Source organism: Leucopleurus acutus (assembly GCF_964270905.1).
Source record: "Leucopleurus acutus genome assembly, chromosome: 10".
NCBI lineage: Eukaryota > Metazoa > Chordata > Mammalia > Artiodactyla > Delphinidae > Leucopleurus > Leucopleurus acutus.
The window spans coordinates 12,108,299-12,134,173 of record NC_139153.1 but is presented as its reverse complement, the minus strand read 5'-3'; the positions used below and the strand labels follow the sequence as shown (position 1 = coordinate 12,134,173).

The following is a 25,875-nucleotide window of genomic DNA, read 5'->3' as shown; positions in this document are numbered from 1 at the left end:
CTGTATGTACCTTTTTCAGATTTTACTTCTTTCACTTAGTAAAATGCATTCAAGTTTCCTGCACCTTTTCATGGTTTGATCGTTCAGTTGATGGTTAACACACTTGTTGAATATCAGCCGTGTGAGAATTTACCTGTTAGGAACCCCAACAAGAATTCAGTTGACTACTTTATTTTCCTCACAAATAATATCAAGTGCAGTGTATCCTTAAGGTTATTTCATGTACCTGGGAGATTTGGAGTATATGATAAACTCAGAAGGCCTGTAGAGGCTCTTCTGGGGACCAGCATAAGTCACCCAAAAATCTTCCTGTAAATGAAGAATGAGTAGAAAATAAAATGAACTCACAGAAAATACAGAGATGATGTAATTTGGTATAAAGTTAAATAAACTGGGGTAGAAATAAATTAGAATAAACTGGGGTAGAATTAAATTAGAGGGAGAAAAGTGACAAGTCCGGGGTAGATGAAGTACATGGAAATGTATGCCATACAGTTCTCTAAAGCTGTTGGAGGCTGGGCCACTGGAGCCAAAAGAAAAACGTGTTAGTTACAAGTCCCATAGTTCTCCCTAGGAACTTGGATTTGAGAATCCTTTCTCCTTTTGGACTGTGATAGACGATATTTATTAACACTCCATCCTGTTTCAACAAGGGTTTAAAGTCCCAGAATAGATTATGCCCTGCCGTTTGATGTGATAACTGCCAAATAAGACCTCTGGCTAAATGCCCATGCTCTTGTCCACAACAGTGATTCCTAGAGGGTCTGAAACTGTGGAGGAGCCTTCGTTGAGCACTTGTGTGAGCACTGCACTTACGACCTGACACTTACTGTCTACTTTAATCCTTACAACACCCTTGTGAGCTAGGTATTACTCTCTCCATATTACTGCTGAGAAAACTGAAGGTTACCTTGACCATGATCTGTACCTGTAGGAAAGTAATAAAGATGTGTAATTTCAACCTAGAATCTGCTGATTCCAGAGTCTGTGCTCTCAGGCACTGCTTGAAACACTGCATTTTCAAGTATTTGAGGACCACTTAGGTCCAGGAGGACGGAATTCAGGGAGGAGCCAGTCCCAATTGATGGAATGAATGCAGTTTTCAGGTTCATGACTGTTTCCATGGAGAGATTTTCCTGTATAGTTTAGCCACCCTTGAGGTTATATTACTTCCAAAGGGAAGGTTGGCCCTTAAAACAGTACGTCATGGCAGTTCTTATTCTTTTCTTTCTGCAAACAGATCTTCAAGTTGTTACAGGCCCCATTCACAGACTGTGGTGACGGCCCGATGCTACGTCTGGAGGAGCTGGGGGACCAGCGGCATGCACCCTTCAGACACATCTGCCGCCTCTGCTACAGGGTCCTGAGACACTCCCAGCAGGACTACAGGAAGAACCAGGTTGGGATTAAGGACCAATGGGAAGTGAGGGGCAGCTTCCTCCCTGAAGTTCATGTACTTCCCTCAATGAGTTTTAGGTGTCACATGTATGTTTATTTAATGGCCAGGTAGTAGTTCATTGTTAAGTTTGCTCTCAGAAAGGAAGCACCGATTTGTTTTGCAAGCCTGGGAAGATACATTACAGACTTGAGAAGGATCCCTGAAAATTCCCCTTCTACAGCCACCTTGGAGTGAGATTTCTTTTTCTTGACGTTGGTATTACATATACAGTACTTCTCATGGCACGTTCCCGTAAGACTTCAGGGCACACTGATTCCATGTGCTTATATTGAAGATGGAGTGCAATCTTCTCTTCCTGTCCCATCCATCTCCTCCATCTCTGCTGGTAACTTTCTCTTTGTTTTGGTTCTGGCTCAGGTTTTATGACATTCTAAGTCATCATCTGTGTGATGACAGTAAACACACACAACCAATATATTCTCTCCGTGAATTAGGTGTTTTAACCTCTGTGAGGGTTCCTAACAATTGGAGATTCTGAGGAAACACTGTATCAGTAGTTCTTAACTGGGAGTAATTTTTCCCCCAGGGGACATATGGAAATGTCTGGAGACCCTGTTGAGTGTCGTGAGTTGGGGATGCTACTGGCATCTAGGGGACAGAGGCCACGGATGCCATTAACATCCAGCCATGCACAGCACAGCCCCCTGCAACAAAGCATTTTGCGGCCCAAGAAGTCAGTAGGTAGTGCTGAGGTTGAGAAGCCCTGCGCTCCATAAACTACTGTAGGTGCACAGAGTGATGCTTATCGTAAGTGGAACTCCAGTCCCTGCCTTGTGTTACAAAAGGTTTTGTTTTTAAACTTTGAATGCACTCCATAAACCCTGAGGTTGAGAAACCCTGCGCTCCATAAACTACTGTAGGTGCACAGAGTGATGCTTATCGTAAGTGGAACTCCAATCCCTGCCTTGTGTTACAAAAGGTTTTGTTTTTAAACTTTGAATGCCCCTACATCTGGCCTTTACATTTAAACTGTTCTCTGTAGTTAAAGTTTTTTGTGTGTCATCATAAACATAGAGTTGATCCTAAGCAGTGCTCTAAAATGTTATATGTAACTTTGTGAGCTAGTATTCCTAAACCTTTCACTTTGCCTTTGCTACTGTTTAAATGTAAAACATCACAGACCCGTGATGCTATGTTTGTTAGTTTTATGGTCGCTATAAATCTACCTCCGGTGCATGAATACCATCCTCATACCATACTAGGGCCAAAGTGATTTTATTCTCTTCCGATGAGGATACGTTAGAGTCTGTAGTGTGTGCCAGAACATTTTGCTCGTACGTGACGGGACTAAACCAGTCCCTCTTGCTGCAACTCTGGATGTCCTTGCTTGGTTGCGCATGGACCCTGTGCCAGCTGGCAGTAGTATATCCCTGGGGGCTGATGAATTCCCAAACATGCATCCTTATGGAGTGGGGGCTGAAAGGTGGCCCATGTCCGCTGTGTTCATCCTGAGCCACTTTTAGAATTTTGGAATTAATGAAAACAAATGATACCGAGTTTCAAGGGCCGTTTGAACTTTGAGCAAGCAGATAGTCTGTTTTGGGCAGGAAAGATGTCTTTGAATAGCAACAAACAAATATTCCTAAGAGGCTTCCTGGAGTTCTTAAATATTTCTATGGAATGTCATGTCTGATCCCAAAAAGAAGACAGGGGTGTTTTCATATGTTCTACGAATATAATTGACTGGCTTACATATTCCTAACTTGTTTCTGCTACCCACTGACTTTAAAAATGTATTCTCACCCCAGATAAGGAAAACGCCATGGGGTAGCATGGTTCTAAATATCCAGGTAGGCTTGACTGTGTTTATTCAGCAACAGAGAGCAGTGAGGCACAGTTAAATCCTCTTCAATTAGTAATAAAATCAGAGCTGAAAAACAACTTTTGACCTTTCGGAAAATAAGTCACTACATTAAAATTTATACAGTGGACTTAATAAAAATGCCTATCTGTAAATACAGGATATTTTACTTAATTACATCTGTGTGGCAGGTTTAGTAAAAATAAAGGATACGAGGGAGTTTGCAGCTGTTGCCCTGGATTAGAAAGTTGTGGAAAGATGCTCCCCTGTGGTTTCCCTCATGGGCGGTGATGCTCCTCAGGGGCTGCTGCCCCTCCCTTACTTCCAGCCTCATCCCATTGTCTCCAGTCCTCCCCCCTCACCTCGCTTTCCTTCCTTCGAAGGAGTACATAGCCAAGCAGTTTGGCTTCATGCAGAAGCAGATTGGGTATGATGTGCTGGCTGAAGACACCATCACTGCCCTGCTCCACAATAATCGGAAACTCCTGGAAAAACACATCACCGCGGCAGAGATCGACACCTTCGTCAGTCTGGTGCGGAAGAACAGGGAGCCCAGGTGAGGCGGGGGCGGGGTTGATAGGCGGAAGGTGTATTTGCATTTCCGATGCAGGCACTGAGCGTGTCGTGGTGGTGCTTTTTCCTGGATTTCCTTTGTTTGGGGCTGTTAGGGACAGGTTTTTTTTTTTACCATTAGTATTTTTTTTTTTTTTGCGGTACGTGAGCCTCTCACTGTTGTGGCCTCTCCCGTTGCGGAGCGCAGGCTCAGCGGCCATGGCTCACGGGCCCAGCCGCTCCGCGGCATGTGGGATCTTCTCGGACTGGGGCACGAACCCGTGTCCCCTGCATCGGCAGGCGGACTCTCAACCACTGCACCACCAGGGAAGCCCGGTATATATATTTTTTAACATCTTTATTGGAGTGTAATTGCTTTACAATGGTGTGTTAGTTTCTGCTTTGTAACAAAGTGAATCAGTTATACATATACATATATCCCCATATCCCCTCCCTCTTGCGTCTCCCTCCCTCCCACCCTCCCTATCCCACCCCTCTAGGTGGTCACAAAGCACTGAGCTGATCTCCCTGTGCTATGCGGCTGCTTCTCACTAGCTACGGGTTTTGATTGGGCAGGTTTTGACAGGCTCTTTGATGAGTAGCGGCGGAAAGAGCTTGGTATGGGAATGAGACCAGGGTAGAATCCTAGCTGCAGCATTTACCAGCTGGGTTACCTTGAGCATAAACGTCCTCATCTGCTAGGTGGGTCATTGCGAAAATTAAATGAGAATAAATACATGTGAAGTGCCTGGCACTTAGTAGGTGCACAGTAAATGACAGCTGTCGGGCACTCATTCACTTCATAGCACCCCGTGGTGATCAGTTAGAACTCCCCCAAATATCATCAGTTAGTCTTTTGCACACATAGTTGTTACTTGAGTGTTTTTATTTACATTAGTGAATTCTATCAATTCTGTTGCATTCATACAGATCTCCCCCTCCCCCTACACTCTCTTCCCTCTTTTTTTCTCCTTCTAATTAATTAAGATCCACACCATTTCAGGTGAAGTGGGAAATAGTTTACAGTGTGCGTATCATGAATGGTGACACTGGAGAGCTGAAAGTGTTCTTATAAAAATGACTGCCCCCACCCGTAAAATAACATTTTATGGACCATTCTCATGTGCCAGTGAGTGAACTAAGTAAGCACTTTGCATGAATTAGCTCATTTAATCCTCAGAAGAACTCTCTGAGGTTCTATATCAGCCTTTTTTGTCGATGAGAAAACTGAACCACAGTGAGGTTAAGTAATTCCCCCCAAATAACAGTACATATCAGAACGTAGTGGATAAGAACCAGAACCAGGGTTCTGATTTGGGCCTCAAGCATCAGAGCCTTGCCCCTCACCACTCTGGGTACCTGCATCCTAACCATGTCTTCCTTATGTGAACTTCTTACTTGGTGGTTCCTTCTGTTCATCTTTACCTTGTCAGCTCTTCCTCACAACAGTCACTGCCATCCTTCCTCTTTTGCTTTTCTTTCTTTGCTCTCCCTCCCTTCCTCTCTCCATCCCTCCCTCCCTCCCTCCCTCCCTCCCTCCCTCCCTCCCTCCCTCCCTCCCTCCTCCCTCCTCCCTCCCTCCCTCCCTCCCTCCTCCCTCCCTCCCTCCCTCCCTCCTCCCTCCCTCCCTCCTCCCTCCCTCCCTCTGTCCCTTCCATCTATCTAACCATCCATCCTTCCTTCCCTCTGGTGTCTGGGTTTCTGGGTGTTCCATGGATGCTGACACTAAAACCCAAAGCGTCTCTGACTTGTGTTAAAGGTAGGCTGGGTCAGTCCTCTTGAGGGAGAGCCAGGCTCCCAGAGCCCAGCCCCTGCTCTGTGTACAGAAACTGTTTAATTTGGTTTCTCTTTCTCGATAGATTCTTAGATTACCTCTCTGATCTCTGCGTGTCCATGAACAAATCCATTCCGGTGACCCAGGAACTGATATGTAAAGCTGTGCTGAATCCAACCAACGCTGACATTCTGATTGAGACCAAGTGAGTGAGATGTGCGGGTTTAAGGTAAAGAAAGATGAGGACGGGATTTAGATGGAGAATGTGTGGCTCAGTGGATGTCTGTGCTCATAGGTGATGAAACCCAGCTCCCTGGTTTCTGAAGTCAGGTTGGCTGGCTATTGATCGTCCTCTTGCAAAGGTCTTGATCAGAGGAATTTTCAAGTTTGCTTTTGGTGTGGGCTCCTCTGCATGGTGATGTCACCTACTTTGACAGTAATGTGAGCTCACCAGGGAACGTTTTACACACCCTTGGTTTAATTTTAAGAGTTTAAAATTCTCTAATTATGATCATCCGTTTTAAGTTTTAAAGGAGGTAATTCATTATTGATATTAAGTCATTGTAGGGAAGAGCTTGTTAACTCATCACTGTTGAAAAAGGGTTCATGGGTCCACAGAAGTTTTGGTAATAGTAGCAATTCATTTTTAGCAGGGGGGCAGTTTTCCTGAGACGCATAGTGCCAGTAATATTTAAATGTTAAAAACAATGTTTAAAAGAAATTTATTTAAAAAACACTAAGTTATGCTCTAAACTAGCGATTTTTTTTTTGTTTCTCATGCATAGCTTAATTTTGGGCTTGGGCTAATTCCGACTTTCTCATCCTTGGCCTTTTGATGTTCGGGGCCACGTAGTTCTTTGCTGTGGGTTCTGTCCTCTGCATTGTAGGATGTGTAGCAGCCTCCCTGCTTCTACTGCTAGGTGCCAACAGTACCCCTCCCATTTGGTTGGGACAACCAAAAATGTCTCCAGACATTGCTAAATGTCCCCTGGGAGACACAGTCACCCTGGCGGAGAACCCCTGGGCTAAAGTGTATGAAGACGTTAATGTTTGGTTCTTTGTGATTCTGCCGGTGGGAGAAGTAAAGTGGCTTTCTGTGTGTGTCTTTGTGCTGAAAGTGCAGCTAGAGTTCAACGCATTAATACAGTTGATCCTTGATGAGCAAGGATTTCAGACATAATGAGTTTCCCCCCTCCTCTTATTTTCCAGGTTGGTACTCTCTCGTTTCGAATTTGAAGGTGTTTCTACTGGAGAGAACGCTCTGGAGGCAGGAGAGGATGAGGAAGAGGTGTGGCTGTTTTGGAGGGACAGCACCAAAGAGGTTCGCAGTAAGAGTGTGAGGGAACTGGCGCAGGATGCTAAGGAGGGGCAGAAAGAAGACCGAGACGTCCTCAGCTACTACAGGTGCGAGGGCGGCATGGGTGTCCTCTGATGAGATCAGTCCGTCAGAAAGACGGATGTGTACTTCAGGAGTTTGTAGAGTGTAAGGTTTCATTGATACTTAGATAGGACGTTGCTATCTGGGTGTGGCTCTGTCAAAAGAAGGCTGAGTGTTTGCATCAGCCCCCAGTTACAGTTGATCCCTACATAGCGCGGCACATGACACGGATATATTTTGTAGTAGTTAAGAGTCAGGCTGCGGGGTCACCTCTCTACATAGTAGCTTTTTGACTTTGGTCAAGTTATTCACCTCTTTATGCCCTAGTTTCTTCATCTGTAAAATAGAGACAATAGTTACAACGTCATAGAACTTTCACGGACAGAGCTAGGAAATGTGTGTGTCTGTACACACATCTGTTTGTCCACGTAGACACACACATATCTATTTCTATATCGACCTATATAAATGTAATAAAAATCATGAGTTCACATCAGTACTTCCGATTCTGTTCCAACACTGTAGCGTTATTCTAGCCTTCACCCTTTTGTATTCATAACTCGTTCCTCTGACAGCGAGAACCTGGCTGGCACTGTCCGCGCTGTGTTGCTCAGTCTGCATCACTGCCGGTCACCTCCTCCATCCCAGCGTCACCTCGGTCCCAGCTCTGAGACCTGCTGACTCAATAAATACTTTTAAAATAAAAGAAGAGGGAAGGAAAGATGAGGAAGTGCTTACAGCATTTTTTAATAGAAATAAATAAAACTTTTCAATTACAATGCCCTTTGTTACCTCCTGTATTCTTTCTCTCCATTCATGCAGATGGTGTGTGACCTTCCACACTCTTTGTGTGTTTATATTTTACATTTCTGTACATTCATAAATAATACATAGTATTTTGTTGATTCTTAAAATTTTATATAAATGGTTCCAGAGTCTGAGTTCCGTTCTGAAATCTGCCTTATTTTTTCATATTGTTTCTGAAGTGGATTCATGCTAATGGTGGTAGGTCCATTTCTTTCATTTCGACTGCTGAATGCTATTCCATTTTATTACCGTGCCACATTTTCATTGCTCTTTGATATTCAGCGTATGCCACAATTTAGTTTTTCATGTCGGGAAATATCCTTGTTCAAATTTGTGCATATGTGTAGGAGTTTCCATTCTATACCAGGGAATTACGAGATTGGGGGGTATGCATATTTTAAACTGACCAACCAATCCTAAATTGGCTATTTTGGTGTACATTCCCACCAAAAGAGAACTTCTGTTTCCCTTTGTCTTTGCTATCTCTGAATACTGTGATGCTTTTTAAATTTTTGTTAATCTTACGAGCATGAAATAGAACATAGGTTAATCCTCATTTCACTGATATCTAGTGCGGTTGAGAATATTTCCAACTCATGATTATTGGTAATAAGTAGGGTTTTAAAGTCAGAAGCTGGAATTTGCCACTGTGGAACCTCATGGCTTTCTTATTTCACATTATGGGAATGGTTACTCTTTTAATGTTTGCTATGTCTTCCGCTGACAGTGAATGAGGAAGAGTGTTTCAGTGGTCAGATTTGGAAGTTAACAGAGATCGTATGTAATTAGGTGAGGAAGAAACTAACATTTTGAGGAGCCCCCTATTTCTTCTACCATGTTTTTCACATGTATGTAGAAGTCAAAGGGGAGAGCTCTATGGGATAAGACCCTGAAAGTATCATAAAATTTCTAAGCAGACTCAGTAAGGGTCTGAAACCTTTACCATTTCCTATGCTGTCTTTCATGTGCTGCATAAAAGCAGAACTAAAGAAACAGGCAACCGTTTTCAGCCTAATGCTTCCCCCCCACCATTTTATAAAATAAACAAGGGCAAAACGGCATCAACTAGCCATGAAATTATTCCCACGCAGCAGGGTAGGCACATGTGACTGTTGGCGTGGCTTGAACTGTTCCTTTTTCCGCTGGGTACAGAAGCCAGAGTTTGTATACACAAGCAAGTGAAGAGTGTTGATGTGTAAGTTCCCGTGGCCACCTGTCACTCCTATGAGAGTTGGGGCCCCCCGCGACTCTCCTGCTGTGTGTTTCCATGAGAGTGAGCCCTGTGTAACTTTCCTTTTCTCCAGGTACCAGCTGAACCTCTTTGCGAGGATGTGCCTGGACCGCCAGTACCTCGCCATCAACGAAATCTCAGGCCAGCTGGACGTGGATCTCATTCTCCGCTGCATGTCTGATGAGAACCTGCCCTATGACCTGCGGGCGTCCTTCTGCCGTCTCATGCTCCACATGCATGTGGACCGAGACCCACAGGAGCAAGTCACTCCCGTGAAATACGCCCGCCTCTGGTCCGAGATTCCCTCCGAGATCGCCATTGATGAGTGAGCCTGGCTCCTTCACCCTGTTAAGACCTCATTCATGTTGCTTTAAAACTTCTTAGTTATAGTGTTCTATGTAGCGGAAGACAAACCACTTATGGTCAGGTTAATAAGTCTGGTTAAATCAGAGAGGAAAGATAAAGTCATTTTTTCTTTAAGCTTAAGATATAATTAAGGGTGGCAAATGTTATTTGTTTCCTCAAGAATGTAAAAGATGGCATGATTGTCCTTTTATATCTCTTTTATTCAACAAATGTTTAAGTGTCTCCCGCATGCCAGGCGCAAGGAATCTATCTGGCAACAAACAAGAAAACTGTGTGTACACTAGTGGGGCAAGACAGACAGTAACCAAGATAAAGGACTAAAATGTATACCTCGGTGTGGTGGGTGCTGAGGAGGGAAACGTAAAGCAGGGACAGGAGGATGGGAAGCGTTGGGGTGGATGGTGTTAGCTCTGGGGGCTCAGCAAACAGGGAAGGCCTCGCTGGTCAGAACTTGACATTTGATTTCTTTCTCCTTTCCTTTTAGCTATGATAGTAGTGGTACTTCCAAAGATGAAATTAAGGAGAGGTTTGCTCAGACCATGGAATTTGTGGAGGAGTATTTAAGAGATGTGGTGTGTCAGAGGTTCCCTTTCTCTGACAAGGAGAAAAATAAACTTACATTTGAGGTAACTCACGGTGCGGTGATCGTGTGTTTTGTCTGCTTCGTGTTGAGCATTTTTCTATGGGGTAAATAGAAAACAGGTGGTGATTTTTTTTATCTTGATACTCTGGTTCTGTAATAAAAAGGAATTCAGCTCAGTTTTGTTGCAGAGTGAAATAGAAAGAATACCAGTCACTTGCCTTAAGGCAGTTATGCTCCTGGAAGAAATACATCTGGTGAACTGAATCCTGTAAGAAGGATAGAACGTTATGTATAATCTGTACATTATATTAAAAGTGACAGGAAAGAAACAGTCTGTGCTCGGGATCGGTCACAGATGAATCATTTGAGGGACATAAATCCTTATCACCTTTGAGTTGAGTGTTTCTCTTTGAGACACTTTGCCTTTTGAGGAATTAGATTTCCAAGGACTGCTGTGTTATCTGGATCCTTGATTTGTATACCTTGGCTTGCCCCGTATTATCTCTGGGAAGCTGCACAGAGCCAGTGATGAGGTCAGTCTCTCATTAACCAGTCATCAGAGCAGATGAGTAGCTTTGCAGGGTTTTGTTTCTTATTTTTTCTCCTTATGAAACAAAATGAAATTTGGTCAGAAACTGCAAGTGAAATACATGCCTTCTCTTACTGTAAAGAAGGTCAGAGTCAGTCATTTATAAAATAGTCAACCTAAAACGCAAGTGAAGGATACTGTTTATTTAGTTCCTCCTCTCTCTCTTTTTTAAATACAATAGGTTGTAAACTTAGCTAGGAATCTCATATACTTTGGTTTCTACAACTTCTCTGACCTCCTGCGATTAACCAAAATCCTCCTGGCCATATTGGACTGTGTGCACGTGACCACAATCTTCCCCATCAGCAAGATGGCAAAGGGAGAGGAGAATAAAGGTGAGAATAACATGGAGAAGCTGAGGAGGGAGGTCTCATGGCGCCCATAGGTCGGGACACGCTTGCCCGGCCTCTCCTTCTGCTCTTCTCATACCTACTGTGTGATGACGCGTCCCTTCTTTGTCCTTTTCTCCTCAACTTTTCATTATGAACATTTTCAGATATAAATAAAGGCGGCAAGAATAGTACAGTGGACACCTGTAGACCCACGACTTAGAGTCAGTGATTGTTAACACTTTATTGTATTTTTATAGTTATATATATGAGTCTGTACATTTCACCGCAACATTTGTAAGTTGCCCAACGCTTGCCTAATGCTTATGTCTTAAAAATACGTGTCATTGTTCTTGATGTGTCATGAGGTCCTCAGAGGTTTATATTAGTATATGAGTACGTGAGATCCAGACTGTGTCTAGGTATCCTATTTCCAATTTGTAAATAGGAAAATCTGCCTTATATGGTTTTCTTCCCCCTCTGTTTTAGGGTCGTAGTAGACACACACTAGGTACTCAAGTGTGGATTATTGCTGAACTGGTCTCTACAGCTAGAATAGAAAAAGTACGTCTACTTACGTCCTCTATCTGTTAGGGGCTGTGCTTGCTCAGTCATTGGCATACGTTTTGCCACGTAATCTCTGTCAGTTGGGCTCCGTTATTCTCATTTTATAGTGGAAGAAACTGACCCTCAGAGGTAGCGTAATATATTCAAGATCAAGTGGCTTTTGGTAGCGGCACCAGATGTGTGTCTTGTTAGCTCCTGCATCCCTAGTTCTGTGCACAGCAACAAGCATGTAGTAGGTGACCAATAAAATTCGGCAGGTGAATTAACATACATAAATGCTCCATACTCTTTCCCCTACTCCTTGAAGCCCTGCATTTCTGATGGTTGTTAACCGTTTCAGGTTCCCAGGCTCTTAGAATATACTGGAATAGAGACATGTTAAGTGATTTGTCCCGAAGAGCCTCTGCCCCTGGCCAGGTGCCCAGAGCGCACACCAGGGATGTCATGACCAAGGTTTGTCCTGGCCCTTCTTAGGTAGTAACGTGATGCGGTCCATCCATGGGGTTGGAGAGCTGATGACCCAGGTGGTGCTCCGGGGAGGAGGCTTCCTGCCCATGACTCCCACGGCCACCGCCCCTGAGGGCAACGTGAAGCAGGCAGAGCCGGAGAAGGAGGACATCATGGTGATGGACACCAAGTTGAAGATCATTGAAATACTCCAGGTAACCGTGGGCCGGGGCGGGTGCAGGGTGGGCGGGAGTGTGCTTCCCAGGGGACCATCTGCATCCAGTGTCCCTGCTTTTATGGAGCCCTAGGCTTTCTGGGAAGAGAGTGGAGGCAGAGTCTTAGCTCAGCCTCAAGTGCTGTTTCTGAATTGGCCCTCTGCTCCCTGTGCTGTCATCTCCTGTCCCTCCCCAGCATGCCCTGTTCCTCCAACCATGCCACACTTTCTGCAGTTACCTTACGTTTCCCTAGTCATTGGTCTCTGTCTTCACCCACTTAGAATTAACTCACTTACACTTCTATACATAGCTGAATTCCCTGTTTTTTGTTCATAACTCATTCAAGGTTCCATTAAGTTTGTAACTCCTCCCATAATCCTTCCCTTCCTCCCTCCCTTATTCATTCATTCTTTCATTCAACAGACATTTATAGAGACTGATTCCATGCCGAGTAGTTTTTTTTTTTCTTTTCCCTCTAACAGTGTTACTGTGAGAGGGTTATATTCGTTTAAATTTTGAGTACCACATTACAAATTAATTATAACTATACAATTTAAACATCATCTACCATTTCAGTTAACAATGAGAATAAAGCATATTTGTTTCTAATACTTTTTTTTCACATGCATTATCTCATTTAATCTTTTTTTCACACACACACACACACTGTATTTTGTTTTTACAAGAGATAAATAAACTGACACCAAGCATTGTAAGTGGATGATCACAACAAAAGCAACAATGATTGCAATTACCAAACATGAAACACACTCGTACTATGTCATGATATTGACATTCAGTCCAGTAATCCTCCACCGTAACAGTTACTATGCAGTGAAAATTGATTTGTATATTTTTTGCCTCTGAGTCCTTGTGGGATTTTTTTTTTAATTCAAACAAAAAGTCACAAAAATTATAATCATCCTCAGCAGTTCACTCAATCCCGTGTAATTAGCTTTTTTTTCATCTTGATCTTTTGTTAGCACTTTTATGAGTTCATCAGTTTTCCATTAGCGTTCTGAAAATGCTTGTTCATTCAGTTCAGCAGTACAGTCAGTTACCAGAAGCCTGTACTTGTCAGAGCATGCCGAGTACTTTTAAGCACTGACGATCCAGCAATGAACAGAATCATTCCTGCTTACATTTTGATAGGAGGCATAGATATATAAAAATGTATATACGAAGGATGTTAAAATATAAAAGAGAGTCAAGATGGTTTGGAGGCCACTGGGGGTAAAGGCCACGGGTACTGTTTTTGATGGAGTTGTCAGAGAAGGTCTCCCCATTAAGGTTACGTGATCAGAGACCTGAATGCAGTGAGGGAGCTAGTATGTGGGTATCTCGGAAAACAGTCTCCGGGACTCCAAGAGGGAACAATAAAGGCAAAGACCTGAGGTGGTAGCATACTTGACAAGTCTGGGAACAGGTCAGGTTCAAGAGAGAATGGGAGAAGGTGAAGTGGGGAGTCAATACATACAACCTCTTGGGTGGATTTGCTGTAAAGATGAACAGAGGAAAGTGGGAAGGTGGCTGCAGGGTGATTATTGGTACTATTTAAGTTGGGAGATGTCAGCAAGGTTGTATGCTGAATGGGAGTGATCATGTAGAGAGGGAAGACTTACTGATGAAGGGGACAGAGGATAATTGTAGGAGCAAAGTCCTGGCATAGGCAAGAGGGGGTGGGAGCCAGTCTACTGGAGAGGCCGTGCGTGATCTTCCATGTGAGAACCTCCCAGCCTGCCAACAGGGTGCGTTTCCTCTTTCTGCTCCTTGGTAATTTTTTATTCATTAACGAAACCAGCTGTTCCTTCATGACAGGAATACTGTTATCACCTTTCTCTTTCATCCCGCACTGTCTAATCTCAACCCCGGAACATGGAGTAGAGAACTGTAAATGTTTACAGATTTGAGGATTTTTTTTTCGATTCTGAAATCACAGTTAACTAATGGTTTGAAAACATCCCTGGGACTCCTCAGAATAATTACTGAAGGCAATAAAGAGTGATTTAAATAAAGAAGAAAACTCCTTAAATTTATGTCTGACCAAAGATAGAGAAGGATTTCAAGGATTTCTTAGGCCATGGCTTACAGGTCCCAAGTATGTGAATATCGTGCATGTTGATCAGAATCGATGCGGTGTGAAGCTTGGTTACATCTTGAGGTCTACTCACTGTAGTAATCTGAGAACATTTGGTTGATGGATTCATTCTTTCAGCAAATACTTACTGATCCCTTACCATATGCAAGGCACTTTGCTGGGCTCTGTGAGGAATGCACAGATGATTTGGACACAGGCTGTGTCTACAGGGGGTTTATAGTCTAACGGGAAGATAAGGTGTGATGAAGCTGTGTGTACATGGAAATAAAACCGTGAGAAAAATGTTGTCCCGAGATACGGGTAGGTCATGTGATCCCAATTAGTAAGGACCAGAGGAGGTAAGGTTTTCTTGGAGGCTTTAGGCCGGGTTATGTATAGAAACAAGGGGACGTTCTTGGGTGGATGGAGCAGGTTGAACCAGGGCATCATGACGCATGGGTCCGTAAGTTGTTCTCCTTGGGCAGGGACGTGGAGTGTGCTGAAGGGAAGTTATCAGAAATGAGGTTGGAAAGGCGGACTGCGCTATGCTCTAGGGAGCTCTGGGTGCCTGAAGTATTAGGACTTTACTCTGTGGGGAGCCTTTGAACTTTTTCAAGCAGGGAGCTAACCTAAGAATAAGCACCTTTGAGATGTGGATCTGGTAAACTTGTTTCTGTAATGGCCGAGGAGGGAGATAGAGGCTGTGAGTGGGGGTAAACGACGGCGGGAGAGAGATCCGTGGAGAGTGGCAGAGGTAGAACCAGCAGGGCTTAGTCACTGATGAGATGTGTGTATCAAGGAGGGAAGAGTTGGTGGTCCTGAGGTTGACTGAGGGTGGGAGAACCCAGGCAGAATGGACACTGTTAGTTTGGTACAATACTGGGTTTGAGACTCTGGGAAAACACCAAAGGGGATGTCCAGCAGTCAGTGGGAAACGTGGACCAAGAGCTTGGAAGATAAGCCAAGGATCTGTTTCAATCCAGGAGAGGTGACAGCCCTGGCACTGGGTAAGGTCGCCAGGAGGGCCAGGCAGAGATAAGGAGAGCACGGAAGGGAGAATGTCGGTAAGGCCCTTAAACAGTGCCAGATGCTTGATCTTTCATTTTGGCTCCAGCCACAAACATGGAAAAAGTGACTTTCTGTTGGAGTGAACTGGGAGGAGGGAATACAGGGAGTGAAAGAAGAGGGAGCCCAAGGGATTGTATCTACATCAAAGAAAACAATCAGTAATAGAAAATAAGAACCAAAGTAATTTTCAGTACTGAAAACACATTTTTCTCTGTCAGTTCTTTTAAAAGCAGCCAACTTCACCCTTCTTAAGGCCCAGAGTTGGCATTCAGTACTTGCTGAACTAAAGCAATGTTTTATAGAGGATGGAGTGGAGAGTGAGTGATTTATTGTCCTGAGCATTAAATTAATTGCCGGGACGCTGGAGTTTACCCTAGAAGCTAAGGTGCTGTGGGCAAACTTGATATAGTCCTAGAAGTCTTTTGTTAAAGTGACTGTTTGAAATCTAAGCCAAATATCTGGCTCACGTAGCGTTTAAGGTAATGGATGCAGCAGACGCCAGGCCCAGCCAGAGCGCGGTGGCGTGGCAGAATGTTCCAGGTGGTCTGCTAATGTAACCAATCTGTTTCCATTTCCACTTGAATCTTTAGTTTATTTTGAATGTGAGGCTGGATTATAGGATCTCCTGCCTCCTGTGTATATTTAAGCGGGAGTTTGATGAAAGCAATTCCCAGACTTCGGAAACATCCTCCGGAACCAGCAGCCAAGAGGGACCAAGTAATGTACCAGGTTAGTGATGCCAGAATGGGGTTCCACCATAAAATGGGGCCTGGGTCTAATAAAAACTGGAAGTCCAAAGAGTATGTTCTAGAACAGGGGTAATATGTGAACGTTTTTGAAGATGACTGCATTTTAGAATGAGACCCTGGGAGTTACCCTTTTGGGTCAGGGGAATAATTGAAAGCGCCCAGATGGCTTCTGGGATAGATCTTACTTCCTTCCATCTTGGAGTGTCTTAGTCATAAGACAGCTGAGGGCTCTAGTGTTATGGTGAAATACCAGAAAACAAAAACAAAACTCTCCCAAGAAAATTTACTGTCCACTACCAACTTTTACCCATGGTGGATGCTTTTTCCTGCCCAGGAAATAGTGGTGATGGATACGGAGAAGGGTGGTGGTAGGAATAACCCCACCTATCAAGGCCTGAGGGGCAGGGGCGAGCCTGTTTTGGGGGGAGTTCACGAGCGGCACGTTTCCACCCCTTCCTGCACCTGAAGTTCTGTTCTCTGACTTTTCAGGTGCTCTTGATTTCGAACACATTGAAGAGCAAGCCGAAGGCATCTTTGGAGGAAGGAAAGTATATTTTCAGTTTCTGTTTTGTAGGTGGTTCTAAGATGGGGGAGGCCTCTCTTTTCTAGCTCTCAAAGGCTTCTCCTTTACTGTTCTAGGAAACGTTTAGTCTCTGGGTTTAGGCTGTTTGACTGCTCTCTCTTTATAACTCTCAGTACTCAGTCAGAGTGATCTTAGTTGGCTTCATGTGTGTGTGTGTTTCCTGCTTACAACAGAAAGAATTGACGGAGGTTTCCCAAAGTATACACATTACAAAACTTTTTTAAATGGTGAGGAAATAGAGTTGAAAGAAAGGGGGCGCTCGAAACAGAGTGAGTGTAGCAAGGTCATTGCTGCTAATGGGCTGCAGTCACCCCCGAGCCCTTTAGAAGCCAAGCAACGATGAAAAGGACACAGACACCTATACTGTTCTTTCATTGTCCCTAACATGAGATTAAGGTATGAACCCCTTTCTAAAAGATGAGATTGCGCAGTGTTGACTCAAAACATTGTTACGAGACTCAAATACCTATAAGCCTCAAACACCGGCAAACTTGGTATAAACACCCTCTATGCATAACTCTTAGAATATGCACACTTGGTTGAGTTACCTATTGCCATGTAATTAATAACCTGCTCTCGAAACGTAATGGATTAAAACAACAGTCATTTTATTGCCTCTCACAGTTCTGTGGGTTGACGGGCTCAGCTGGATGATTCTTCTGTGGGTCACTGTTGGGTCTGTCGTGCAGCTGTGGTAGCTGTGACTGGGGCTGGCACATCCGTGTTGCTCTTCTCGCGTTTCTGGCTCTTTGGTGGAGGTGTCAGTAAGGCTGGGACTTGTCTCTCTCTGCACACGAGTATCTTGGGCTTCTGCATAGCTGGGTGACTGGCTCTAAGTGTAGAGACCAACAGTGTGCAAGCACTAAGCAAGCCTCTGCTTGCATCATGTTCCTAACGTCCTGTTGGTCTGAGCAAATCGCCCGGCCGAGCCCAGCATCGGTGTGGGAGGGACGTATACAAGAGTGTTTAGACCACAGAGGGGCCACCGATGTTAGCAGTCCACCGCAGTGCTTAGTGTAAAACCTGTGACATTGACTTAGCAGCAGCACTTACTCTATGGAAGAGGTTGCTCTTCTGAAACTCGGGGGCTTTGTGTTTAACGTGATGTCATTTCCGTCTGCTGGGTGGTGTCTCAGCTCTCCCACCACTTTCCTGATATTGAACAGCAGTGAAAGCTTCTTCACACCTTTTTTGGAGCACATAGCACGAGCAGAGGATTTACGCACTGAGTCCCATCTGTCTGCAGCCACAGAGGTCCCAGCATTCGGCCTTCATTTGACTGGAAATACAAATTGGGCACCGACACAAAAATTGAGTGGCAGCGCTCAGGTTCGAGGTGGCCTGCCGTTTGCTCCGGCACGTGCTTATTGCATTTTTACTTGTATCAGTAACACACAATCAAGTTACCGTAGATACTGAGAGAACCCCTGATAATATACTGATGAACCCCAGTTGGAGGAACACTGAGTTGGGGTGATTCACGGCAACACTCTGCAAAGCGGGGTCTGTGGGACCAAAGCGCTTGCTACCAGTTTAGATAAGTGAGCCTTTGGGCACTTTGATGACAGTTGGACACTGTGACCGCATCCAGGTGCACCATCAGTGGACATGGTACAGACCAAGACAGCAGTTGGCTACAGACTAGACATAAAAAAAGCTCATCCTTCACCACAGAGGGTTTGCTAGGTGCTGAATTAGGGCATCTTAAATAAAAAATAAACTAGCAACTCGGGAGAAACACAGCTGTGTGCAGCTCTCAAACCACAGGTGGAGCCCAGCAGAACGCCAGTTGGGAATCTGGTTGCAAAGCCAGGCCTGTCACTGTGGGAAGGTGGGGACTTTGATTAAAAATTAGACAGTTGTGACATCTTATTTTTTTTTAATTTATTTTAAATTTATTTATTTTTGGCTGCATTGGGTGTTCGTTGCCGCCCGCAGGCTTTCTCTAGTTGCGGCGAGCGGGGACTGCTCTTCGTTGCGGTGTGCAGGCTTCTCATCGCGGTGGCTTCTCTTGTTGCGGAGCACAGGCTCTAGGCGTGCTGGCTTCAGTAGTTGTGGCACGCTGGCTCAGTAGCTGTGGCTCGCGGGCTCTAGAGCGCAGGCTCAGTAGTTGTGGCGCACGGGCTTAGTTGCTCCGCGGCATGTGGGATCTTCCCAGTCCAAGGATCGAACCCATGTCCCCTGCATTGGCAGGCGGATTCTTAACCACTGCACCACCAGGGAAGTCCCCAGTTGGGACAGCTTAACTGCCCCCTCACCTCAGAATATATTTGAAGAGCAAATAAGGTTGTGTGTTGTTAAGTGAGGCAATGAAAAGCCAGGTCGGCTGAGGGGGGATACAGAGTTAGGAATCTCACTAGGTGAGGTGTGTCTGGGCCCAAGGGCATGGGAGAGGGCGTCTTGGCTCATTTGGCCTTTCCCCTCAGTGAGGAGAACACGCCACTGGACCTGGACGACCACGGCGGCAGAACCTTCCTGCGGGTCCTGCTGCATTTGACGATGCACGACTACCCACCCCTGGTGTCAGGGGCCCTGCAGCTCCTCTTTCGGCACTTCAGTCAGAGGCAGGAGGTCCTGCAGGCCTTCAAACAGGTAGGTCGGGTTGCTGTGTGTGTGTGTGTGTTGTTGGCGTTGTGTCTGAGAGTCTGTTGTGAGTCACTAATGAATTGCATTCGTTCAGGTTCAACTGCTTGTTACCAGCCAAGATGTCGACAACTACAAACAGATCAAACAAGACTTGGACCAACTGCGATCCATCGTGGAGAAGTCAGAGCTTTGGGTGTACAAAGGGCAGGGCCCCGACGAGGCCATGGACGGTGCATCTGGTGAAAACGAACATAAGAAAACAGAGGTGGGTGACACACAAGTTACGCTGCAGGAGGAGATGGATGGGGTCCTCAGAACAAGTAAACGTCCTCCTCTGGTTTTAGATAAAAATGCAGATTATAGGATGGGCTTGATTCTCAAGAGGTCTGCTTGTTAACAGGGTGACAGCCATTCTTCCAGGAAGTGAGCTACAAATACAAGTTCAGCGTCATCTCTCGTGCCACCATGGCCCATGTAGAACAGACTTTGAGTGAACTAGCTCCAGGTGTCCCTTGCAGACGCACTTGGGAAAGAACCTGTTCTCCAGCCATGCCTGGACCATCATATTCTCCCCCATCAGTGCAATAATCTGCATCCTCTCCCATCCGAGGGGAGCTGAGTTGTGAGCAAGTGAATGACAGGCACAAACCCCGCATGACAGCTAGAAAACACTGCAAAACTCCTGTTCTTTCCTAAATTGTGATGCTAATGCTAACAAACAGACAGGAACCTAAGAGTTGTACAAACCGCACTCATGTTCATCTTGGTTCCTAGGAGGGGAACAACAAGTCCCAGAAGCATGAGAGCACCAGTAGCTACAACTACAGGGTGGTCAAAGAGGTAAGTGCTCCCTTGTGAGCTTTTCCCTTCATGGAAAGTGGAACAGGGAGAAAGTAAACCTCTGAGGTGAAGTGCCTGGGTTTTAGTGTCAGGTCTTGGTTCAGATCCAGCTCTGCCACTTATTGTTTGTGTGTCTTCAGTCTCCTCACCTTGTATAGGTGCCTCCAGCACCTACACTTCTGAAGGTTTACAGTTGAAGGAAGAGTTAAGTGGTGAAATTGTCAAGGACTTGCCTCAGCGGCTGACACGTAGTGCCCACCAATGAGGACCATGTCTCTTTAGGAATCTTTGCACAGGCTAGTTCAAAGTTGGGAGGTTGGCGCTTGGTGTTTTTTACCCTAGAGCAAATTCTTCCCAAGTCCTTGGCAGTGATGCTGAGTCATATCATTTTAGGAGATCTGAAACCATCCCACTTGCTGATGGAGCCGTAATCCATTGGTTATTTTGGAAGACTTGTTCTTAGCCATATGTGGATTTGGTTTAATACAATCAATAGGGATACTACAAGTTAGAGGAGTTTCCCTCGTTTTATGTTCTTAATATATTGTGATCCTTTTGCCTTCCTGTTCACACCGCCCCCTGCAATCTTTTTTCCAACTACACTTCCTAGTTTTCTGAGATTGATTTCTTTTTTCTTAACAAAATTTTTTTTCCAACTTTGAGGTATAATTGACAAAATTATAATATACTTGACAAAGTGATGATTTGATACACATATGCACTGTGAAATGATTACCCCAGTCAAGTTAATTAAACATCCATCAGTCACATAGTTAGGTTTTTGGGGGGAGCCAGTGGGGGGAGGTAAGAATGCTTAAGATCTACTCCCTTAGCAAATTCCAAGTATACAGTGAGGTATCATGAACTGTAGTCAGTAGGCTGTAGGTAAGGTCCTCGGAACTGAGATGGGGGTCAGAGGAGAAACTTTGATTCTTTCTTTGTACCAGATTTTGATTCGACTCAGCAAACTCTGTGTCCAAGAGGGCGCCTCTGTGAGGAAGAGCAGGAAGCAACAGCAACGCCTGCTCCGGAACATGGGCGCCCATGCCGTGGTGCTGGAGCTGCTGCAGATCCCCTACGAGAAGGTGGGCGTCCACATCCACGGCTGCCGCCCCATGGGGGGCGGGTTCCTGGGTTTCCCCAAACCCTTTGCACTTGGGAGCGGTCGGTGAAGAAATGAAGCTGATGTGACGATTGTCACTATAAAGCCGTCTTCGGTAATTTATATTGAAACAAACAGAGCATCCTAACAAGGAAGCAAAACCACCCATAACCTCCCTCCACTTGGAAGATTCTATAAAGAAGGAGCAGTCTGTGTATTCTCTCCTTACTCCCATACCATGCTGGATGGGGGCAGCTTGGTCTGAACACAAAGTCCTGATGACAGAGCTGTCTGTGCACATGGGCTTGTGCTGTACAGTTTCGTCTGCAGTGTTACTCAGGCATGTAAGCGCTACAAGTTACTAAATGCATGTGGGGACGTGGGACTCGCCCACTCGAGGTCCTCACTCATATGCTGGCAGCTGGTTGAGCTGGATCTATCAGATACTGCTTGGCTCTAAGTCTTCTGGTCTGTTGCTAGCCGTTACCCTGCGTCTCCCATTTTTCATGTTAGCGTTTGGCATTACTAGTGATGGGATTGAGGGAAGGAGGATAACATTTGCATCCGTGTGGCCTGACAGGGCACTTTCAGAAGCATTCATTCAAGCTTCTAAAACTCAGTATGGTGATCTTGGTGTTGCCACGTGATAGATGAGGAGACTGAGGCTAGGGGAAGTTAAGAGTCCAAAGGCATAGACGCCGGTCTCTTGGGTTTGCCAGTGGCTCCCAGAGACTCGCTAGTGAAGAGTCGCCTGAAGAAGGTTCACTGCCTAGTGCTTGCAGGGAGCCAGGCACTGTGCTGAGGCCTTTACGTCATTTGCTCATTTAACCCTCAGGACACCCAGATGAGATAGGTGGTACTATTAGAAGCCCCATTTTAAATGAGAAAACTGAGGCCAGAGAGGTTTAGTAACTTGCCTGGAAGGCCCAGCTGCACCTCGCAGAGTCAGTCCCGCTCACCTGTGGAGCCCGGGCCTTGGACCTCTGTGCCTTCCACCTTACCTGTACCTCACCTTTGTAGGTAACACACCTTTACCTCCTGCCCTGCACTTCAGGAAGTTCCCTGCCAAGGCTTCCTCCTCAGTCACGGTGCCTGTGTGAATCAGATGCGTCAGGCCTTTCACCAGCCGCCAGTAAAGCACAAGTTCAATCCCTCCAGTAGGTCAGGTGCTTAACTACGGTGGAATTAATGTAGACAGGTATGGGTGTCGTCCGAATGTGGCTGACATTTGGACTAGAAAGAGCAGGTGGATTTCCCTCCCTCTGTGTAAAAGAATGTGAGGAGGGAGTTTGCTGGCCTCGGCTTTGCCTCATAATAACGTTTCCCTAACGAGAGACGTTCATTTACAGAGCAGTGTTGAATCGATCTATAGGAACCAGATTCGGTTGGAATTGGTGGCTCAAAGGCAGAAGATTGTGTGTGTGTGTGTGTGTGTGTGTGTGTGTGTGTAATTTGTCTGGTTTTTGGATGGGTACAGTCACCCTAGTGTGTGAGAACAGTGGAGGGATGCCTACCAACAGCTAACCTCTTGTTATGTCTTTATGAGTTTGCTTGTTTGCCCTGTAGAAGTCTGCTTCGAAGGCCAGAAGCTTTTCAGTCAGCTTGTGCACCAGCAGATTCCTTTCTTAGCTGAAGAAGAGGAAGAATGCAGAGTGGTTCAAGGTTGCTGCGGTGTCTGTCCAAAACCCTCTTGTTTCTTAGAGCTAGAAGCTTTGCCCCTCTCTCTGTAAATGGGAGACAAATGTAATACGCGTTCTGTTGTTCTGAGACTTGCTAACAGTGTCCTTTTAAGTCTCCTGCTTTGTTCGATTGTCTCACTGACAGCTCGGATTCCTTTCGTCAGCGTTCTCGGCAGACGTCTTCTGTTTGCTCACAGGGCTGTTGTCTAGACCAGGGTGGGCAAACTGCAGACATGGATCACTTCCAGCCCACCACCTGTTTTTATACAGCATATGAGATAAGACTGGTTGCTACGTTTTTGAATAGTTAAATTTTCAGGGGTTATATAAGTTCGTGCGTAATGTCTTCCGTGTTGCTTTTTGACCCATAAAGCCTTAAAGTACGTATCTGGACCGCTAAGAAAAAAATTTGCTGACACTCATTCTAGACCAGTACCAATAGCTAACGTTTACTGAGTCATTACTGTCTAAGCCCTTGACATGAATTTTCTCATTTAATCGTAACCAAAGTAGGAAGTGTGTGTGTGTTATTAGCTCCATTTTACAGATGAGGAAACTGAAAGGTTAAGTCACCTGCCCAAGGTCACACAGCTTGGAAGTTGTAGACCTGGCATAAGGGCCAGGCAGCCTGGTTTCGGGGCCTGCATTCCCAACTGCTACACTTTCTGGCCCTTGAAATGTGGCGAAGTATGTGCGATGACTTAGGGAGATGACGTGGGCTCTATGAATCTGAGGGATGATTTCCATTTGGGGCCTTTTTACTATTGTAAAGGGTGGCTTGTTTAGAACTGGGTAGAGTGGCAAGAGGTTTTATATAATTGTCTTGTCATAGGCATCCAACTCTTTACAAATACTGAGTGTATTTTTTTTAATTGAAGCATAGTTGATTTACAATATTATATTAGTTTCAGGGGTACCGCAAAGGGATTTATTATCTTTATAGATTTTGCTCCATTAAAAGTTATTATATGATAATGGCTGTACTTCCCTGTGCTGTACAACATATCCTTGTTGCTTATCGAGTGTATGTTTTTGATATATGAAATGAGAAAATCGTAATCAACCATGTGAAATGCCTGAGACACATATAATCCTGATTTTATAGGCAGGAAAACTAAGTCTTAGGTTAAATAATGTGCCTGAAGTGACAGGGAAAGGAGTTAAGACCCAGATACCTGTGCCCTAACTTAGAATCTAAAGAGATTTCCACTGTGCCATGTTAGCTACTGCCAAAAGTTAGTGTGTCCACAGGTTAAGGCAACTTAAAAATGTGTGCCCGAGAGCTGGGGAGGTGTGGGTTTATGGCCATTGAGGAAGTTGGCTCCCATCTGCTGTCCGTCCGTATTTTCAGAAGTAGGGGGTTCAGAGATGTCAGCCGTTGCTAGACAGTGGAATTCCAGACACTTCCTCTTAGCTTTCACTCTCTATTGCCCTTTTCCCCAATAAAATCATTTCATTTCTGCCCAAAGCTAGTGGGAGAGAATTCACTTTTCTCCATGAAGTATAAACAACTTGTTGGCTTCTTTGCAGGGTCAGCAGTGCAGTCCCCCAATGTTTTCACACAGCCCGCTCCCAGCAAACACCCCCAGAGCCCCACATTAGTCGGAGGGGATGGAGGTGTCATCGAACCTGGCCTCCTGGCCTAGAGATCAGTGCTTTCTCCTGTCGACCTTCTCTAGTCAAAGGCATAGCCCTGTTTTCAACCTGTTTTTTGTCTCTCTCCCTCCACACAGGCCGAAGACACCAAGATGCAGGAGATAATGAGGCTGGCTCACGAGTTTCTGCAGAATTTCTGTGCTGGCAACCAGCAGAATCAGGCTTTGCTCCACAAACATATAAACCTGTTTCTCAACCCAGGGGTAAGACTGGAGGCCTGTCTGGAAATCTGTGTGGGGAGGCGGGTGGGGAAGCAGGAAGCGAGAAGAACACCTTGTTCTTTTGCTGTTGTGGCCGCTGGGACTCGTTATGAGGCAACATTCATTCCAACGGGGAACATTTTGATCAACACTCAGGAGGATGTAAATACTCCCCATCCTTTTGGGAGAAAAGGTAGAAGGAGGGGGGAAGAGGTGGTAGATGCAAAGGTAAGATGAATTGATATTTTTTCTTAATAACAGTCCTCATTACATCAAACTCCAGCCATAGCAAAGTGCTAATTCTCACAGTGCAGGCACAACCTCCTAAGGTCATGCATCAGGTTTTCTGTGTTTATACAAAACGTCATCTATCCATGTAAAACATAATTATGTTACATTTTAGTTAAATATGTTTTTAAAAATATATTAAATGTGTAATATGCTTTCTTTTAAAAGAAGATGGTGGTACACTCCACCCATTGTTTTGCGTTTTGCTTTTTTCACTTAACACATCTTGGCTGTCTTTGCAAGTGAAAAATATATAAACTTTGCTCATTCATTTTCATGGCTAAATGGCATTCTGTAGAATGGCTGTAACTTTTTTTAGACCGTTCCTGTATTAATGGACAATTAGGCAGTGTCTGATTTTGGCTTGTGAACAGTACTGCAAAGAACATCTTTGTACATGAACACACCCTCACGTACACACACAGAAACACACAGAAACACTCACTCATCTGTACTGCTGGAGCTTTCCAGGAAGAGGACTACTGCGTTGTAGGGTAATGTTCCCTCTTTGTCATGTTAAGAAAAAGAAAAGGCAAAAAATGAAAAGGTTAAAGCCCCCTGCCTCATACTAGTCATAAAACCCAATAACTCAGTAGGTCTGGGTAAAAAGTAGAAAATTAAGCTTCTAGAAGAGAACATGAAAATACCTTCATGACCTTGTGGAAAGGGAAGTTTTTTCACACAGTATGCCAAGAGCACTAGTCATTAAGGAAAATATCAATAAATTGGACTTCTTTAAAATTAAGAACTTCTATTCATCAAATGACACCATTAAGTTAGCAAAGACAAGCCAAAGAGTGGGAGAAGACACAGCGTACGAGTCCAGCAGCGAGTTCATACCCAGAATAGGTATCAAACTCAGGAGAGTCTGTAAGGAAATTCACAGCCCACTGTTTTAAATGGACAAAAAATTTAACAGTGGGACACTCCACAGTAGAGGTTATCCAGA

At 44.8% G+C, this 25,875-nt stretch overlaps 1 protein-coding gene across 1 annotated transcript in view; it reads left to right on the top strand.

Annotated features, from left to right (window-relative positions):
* Positions 1–25,875, top strand: part of ITPR1 (inositol 1,4,5-trisphosphate receptor type 1) — a 318,686-nt gene that overhangs the window by 149,132 nt on the left and 143,679 nt on the right. Inside the window, exons 16-30 of the mRNA XM_082847216.1 lie at positions 1,241–1,399; positions 3,644–3,816; positions 5,672–5,791; positions 6,796–6,990; positions 9,076–9,327; positions 9,853–9,994; positions 10,722–10,875; positions 11,911–12,098; positions 15,834–15,972; positions 16,482–16,540; positions 19,006–19,167; positions 19,256–19,426; positions 19,936–20,001; positions 20,949–21,086; positions 24,516–24,641. Of these exons, the coding sequence (XP_082703342.1) occupies positions 1,241–1,399; positions 3,644–3,816; positions 5,672–5,791; positions 6,796–6,990; positions 9,076–9,327; positions 9,853–9,994; positions 10,722–10,875; positions 11,911–12,098; positions 15,834–15,972; positions 16,482–16,540; positions 19,006–19,167; positions 19,256–19,426; positions 19,936–20,001; positions 20,949–21,086; positions 24,516–24,641 (2,244 nt within the window). The remainder of the gene's footprint in view (positions 1–1,240; positions 1,400–3,643; positions 3,817–5,671; positions 5,792–6,795; positions 6,991–9,075; positions 9,328–9,852; positions 9,995–10,721; positions 10,876–11,910; positions 12,099–15,833; positions 15,973–16,481; positions 16,541–19,005; positions 19,168–19,255; positions 19,427–19,935; positions 20,002–20,948; positions 21,087–24,515; positions 24,642–25,875) is intronic.